This window comes from Pholcus phalangioides, unplaced genomic scaffold (genome assembly GCF_987345545.1).
Source record: "Pholcus phalangioides strain wild (caught in Gottingen) unplaced genomic scaffold, Ppha-v1.0 ptg000172l_1, whole genome shotgun sequence".
In the NCBI taxonomy this organism is placed as follows: domain Eukaryota; kingdom Metazoa; phylum Arthropoda; class Arachnida; order Araneae; family Pholcidae; genus Pholcus; species Pholcus phalangioides.
In genome coordinates this window covers 4,107,255-4,112,553 of record NW_028301637.1, presented here as the reverse complement: position 1 = coordinate 4,112,553, position 5,299 = coordinate 4,107,255, and the positions used below count along the sequence as shown (strand labels likewise).

Here is a 5,299-nt window from a genome sequence, read left to right as displayed (position 1 = left end):
TTAAAGCCAGGAATTCTTGAGCTATGAGTCACGACCCAAGCTTGACTAAAGCCGGGATTACACTAAAATTTTTCTAAAACTTCTTTTATAAAATTTGGAGAATTCAACCAGTAAGATTGCTTCTAAGCAAGTAAGGTTGCATTTGCTCGAATGTAACCTATGAGCTTTATTGGATGGAATATTCATAAAAGAGGGATTTTATCAAAATTTTAGTTTAATCTCTGCCTAAGGCCGGTATTACACTATAAAAGTTTGATAAAATTTATTTTATAAAATTTAATAAAATTTCTTTTATAAAATTTAAATAAAATTTCTTTTATAAAATTTAAATAAAATTTATTTTATAAAATTTAATAAAATTTCTTTTATAAATTTTATATTCAAATTTTTTTTTATAAAATTTATTTTACAATCGAAATGGACCACATTGCACCATAAAAGATTTATATAAAATTGTTTAAAACAAATTTGTTTTACCATTTGCTATAGGAAATTTATCATTTGCAACCTGTGTATTGGCTTCGGTTTAAAAAAACATGAAGCTTATGTGGATGCAGAGGGGCGTCGGAATTGTTTCCAAACTGTGGGTGCCCGTCTTTAGTTTGATATCGGAAATTTTAATTTCTGAATCAATTCTGGGGGTGCTCGGATCCATGCCACAAATTACTGTGGATGCTTGAGCACCCCCGGCTCCGACGCCACTGTGTGGATGATTGTACTGGATGAAATAATTTGCGGAAGAAGCTAATTATTTTGATGCATTACATCTAGCTGGGAAAATGCCAGTTTATGAAGAAGTTGAGGAAAACAACACCCATAGTGAAAGTTTAGCGACTAAATTGTCGATGTTTCATCATATTACGGCTTATAATTATGTCACGGTAAAATCCCAAAGACTCTGGTTTTACCAAGGGGCGAGTTGGTGAGAGTCCAAAAAACGCTTGTAAACGTTTCCATTTCGGATTTCTACCAAGTCAAAGTCCGTTTTAAGTGAATCAATGAACTTATTAGTTTCTGATGCATATTAGTTTATGAATAATATTTTAATAATTATAAACAAATAATGAAATAGCAAACGAAGTAACCACCGTGATGAGTTTTGGACGCTGTTTAAGTAATTGATGCTCATAATTAATTTACTCCTACCAGTTAAAGCCCGTTTTAATGAATTTAACATCATTAACTTAACAGTTCTTCACCCGTCTTGATTAATTAATAATTGTTCAATAATTATAATTACTTGTGTGAATAATACTTATTAATGAATTAATAGTGATAAGTATTTATATATATATATATATATATGAAAAAAGAGAGAGAGAGAGTAAAACTTATTTCGTTATGATGGCTCGCTGCTCGCGCTGACGAACGGGGGTGCTGAGTGCGCTTCGCCTACTTATCTGCCTCTCCACGCATTGCATCATGACCCCGCACCCCTCTGGAGATGTCGGGACACTAACTAATGGCCTTGAGTACAAGTGAACCAACCTAAGAGGCCTTTCACACAGAGCGGGTCCGGAAGAAGTTTTAACAATTGGAATATACTGCGCCTTTTAGACGATCCGAAAAATCTCCGCACCTAGGAAATGTTCATGCGGGTCCGGGCGTCGCCCGCATGTGTCAAAACCTAAGTGCGGGCTCCGCATCCGCACATAGAAGTTTTGACAATAGGTTTATTCGGAGCTATCCACACGATGCGGATGCGGAGCGAATTCGTCCGCATCTTTGGCTACTTTTTAACGGAATTTTTTTAATTATTTGCCATAAATACCCTTAAAAACACCATATGATGGTCCCTGCTCATTAATATAATGTACCTACATACGTCTATCCCTCCGTTTCCTTCTGAGATGGAGATATTGGAGATATAGCAACTTTAACTGCCTTTTGTCCATATTTCACAATTTTATACAATAAAACCTGTCAACAACGGCCACTGACGGGACCAAAATTATAAGCCGTTCTGTTCATTACGAATATTTAATTGACTAAATACTTTAATAACTTTTAAATTTAATTAAAAAATTTTAATTTTTTTCTTTTTACATATTTGAAAAATTATTTAAAAAATATAAATATTTGAAATATTATTTTAAATATTTATTATTTTTCTTCAATTTTTAATCTTTTAATTTTTTTAAACTTTAAAAAAAATACTTTTAATATACTTTAAAAAAATATAAATAGTTTAAGTATATACCTACTGTATATATTTTTTAATTTTAAATTTTTCAAGTTTTTTAAACTAAAAAAAAATGCTTTTGTTAAACAACGTTATCCACGTACGGCGTTCACTCAGGGCCGGATTAAGACGTTTGAAGACCCTAGCACTTGAATATTTTTGGTGGTTCTCCCGATACCTACAATGTATATTTTACTCGATATTCGGCCTATAAAAGGCCGAAGTGACTAATCTAAAGATGGGATTTCACTCTAAAAGGTTTATGAAGTTATTTTATAAAACTTGAAAAAAGCAACTAATAAATTTATCAGTTGCATTCGAGCAACCGATCAGCTCATTGGTTGCATTTTTAAAAGAATATACTATAAAGCTTTATAAAAAAATCTTTTATAACAGTTGAAAATTCAACCAATAGGTGTATCGGTTGCATTCAACCAAATGCGACCGGTGTTCGTATGAGTTGAATATTTCACGTTTTATCAAAAACCTTTTACAAAACTTTTATAGTGTAATCCTGGCCTAAGGCTGGTATTACCCTATAAAACTTGAAAAATGTAACCAATAAACACATTTGTTACATTCGAGCGGACTTAACTGAACCGCCTATTGGTTGCATTTTTCAAGTTTTATAAACGAACTTTTATAGTGTAATCTCGGCCTAAGACAGAATTGTGATGTGAATATTTCTAAACTCGGACATTTTGAAAGTCTCCACCCCCCCCCCCCACCCCAATTTTTCTACTTGCAAATTCTTTGATATCTCCTGAATTTTTTTTTTTTTTTTTTTTTTTTTTTTGGAACATCGAAAGTTTTGGATGTTCTTGGATTTGATTTTTCGAACATTCGATGTTTTCGGAATTTTTCTTTCATATTTTTCCGAAAAGACAAATTTTTTTTTCAAAATCTTTTGAAAATATTTTTAGACATTTTCTCCCATCGACTACTTGTGACGATCAGAAAAAAGACATCTTTATACACATATTCTACGGGGGCTGTAGATTAAACCACCAAAGAATGCCTCTAGGCTGCCTATAGGCACTGAATCAGGGGTGAAGGAGAAAAATAATTACAAAAATTGCGAAAAAATAGTTTTTATACACGAATTTCAAACTAAAGATGCGGGCGAAACACCAGCATCTTTAGTGCTCCTGTGAAAGGGTATGCGGACTCGCATCCGCTCCGTGTGAAAGGGGCCTAAGAAATCCGTATTGGCTGCCATCGTACAGTGACGTCACAGAACTACATCTTCATCGACCTCATCACCATCTCACTAAACCTATAAAAATTCCCGCGCGACACTTGAAGTTCTAGATTTACCATCAACCCCTGGACGGCATTGGACCTCGGAATATTATATCCCGTTTGGCACTCTACCATCATGGCTTGTGAAGATTACGGTGACCTCCGGTTCACGGACAACCTCAAGGGTACCTACAGCATCATGTGGACATTGAGTGAGTTCAGCAAGCTGCGGAACGGACTCGGCGACGTGTACAAGAGTCGGAGCTTCGATCTGCGCCACAACGGTTCGTCGCAGTGCCGGATGGCCATCTATCCCGGGGGCACCGACTTGGGTAGCTCGGGCTCAATATGTTGCTCCTTCCGATGCGACAAGAGTGGGACCCGCCTCACGACGTCGTTCGGCCTACTCAACTTGTTGGGCGAGAAAATCCACATCGACCTGGATTCCTACCAAGCCGAGTTCCAGTACGTCAACTACTGCTACCGGATGATAGAGCACGCCGAGCTGATGAGGATGAGTCTTCCCAGCGACTCCCTCGTAGTCGTCGTTCATGGTGGATACTCGACGGCTCCAGTCGCCCCTGTCGAAGTACAAGAGATCCGAACCGTGGCCGAAATACCGCCGAAAGACTACACTCTCTTGTACGAAAGCGGCAAGGACACCGATGCGGTGATCGTCGTCGACGGCCAGGAGATACCAGTCCATTCAATGGTCCTGTCCGATCGCTCAAAGGTCTTCTCGAACTCATTCATCCTGCATCCAACCAAAAACAAACTGATATTAGGGATTACCAAGTTCAAGCCGGACATCGTGAAGCTGTTCCTGCGGTTCCTGTATTGCGGCACCGTCCGGATCGACGACGTGGACACCGCCTGCGAGCTCGTCCGGGCCGGACACGCGTACAATCTGGACGACCTGAAAAAGACCTGCGCCGAATACTTGTGCGCCAACATGGACGACCGGAACGTCATCGGTCTCCTGGTCTTGGCGGACATCAACGACGCTGCTGGACTGAAACGCGATGCGCTGGAGTACTTCGTCAACTGCAGGAAGGAGATCGACTTGAAGAGACATGAAGCTGATTTGGTCGCGAGGCCGAAATTGATGTTCGAAATGCTGTACAAGACCCGAGATGCCTTGTCGAACCTACACTTGCTCAATAACATGGCTGAAACAGATTTTGAAGTGCTTTGAAATAGTCGATCGTGTCCCGTAACACGATTTTCAGTGATCGAAAATCTTTTTCCTTGATGTTTAATATTTAATGATATCACATGTTCATATTTTTAACATGACGTCCAATTTTTGACAATTGATGATGACTTGATGTTTTTCATGCCTTATTTTTGACGTGACGAGGATTTTTTTATTTTTACGCCGATTTTGATTATGTTGAAAGTTCTCGAATTTTGCACTAATGGATTTTAATGTTTAAGTTTTAGGAGTGATCATCACACACATATATGCGACAGTACTTTGAATCCAGATTTGACATCGATCATGGTGTTTTAGTGTCGGAATGATTTTGTTATTCGACGATTTAATTATTTTCCATGTTCAGATTTTTTTTAACATGACGTTTAATTTGTAAGTTTGATAACTGATGACATAAAATAAATATTCATTGTTTTAACCCAACGAGAACATTTTACTTCAATGTTGAAATTTCGAATTGAGCTAATTTTTAATGTTTAGTGCGGGGTGGGGGTCTTCATGTCACACGAGTATTGCCTATCCTAAAACGAAGAGCTACCCACTTGCGGCAACTTTGACATGCATTCCCGATATCTGCATTTTCATTGTTATCTTTGAATGTAATTTTTACAGGATGTTTTTACATTGAAGAAATGATCGCGAGCACGAAATCGGACGAG

General features: G+C 37.7%; 1 protein-coding gene across 1 annotated transcript; it reads left to right on the top strand.

Annotated features, from left to right (window-relative positions):
* The first annotated feature begins 3,560 nt into the window (after positions 1 to 3,560).
* On the top strand, positions 3,561 to 4,619 carry LOC149063581 (speckle-type POZ protein-like). Its single transcript, XM_089255696.1, has one exon. It carries the CDS (start codon positions 3,561 to 3,563, stop codon positions 4,617 to 4,619), a length of 1,059 nt encoding a protein of 352 aa, XP_089111822.1.
* The last annotated feature ends 680 nt before the right edge of the window (positions 4,620 to 5,299 follow it).

Coding starts and splice junctions, on each gene's coding strand:
- LOC149063581 (XM_089255696.1), top strand. CDS start 3,561: ATGGCTTGTGAAGATTACGGTGACCTCCGGTTCACGGACAACCTCAAG.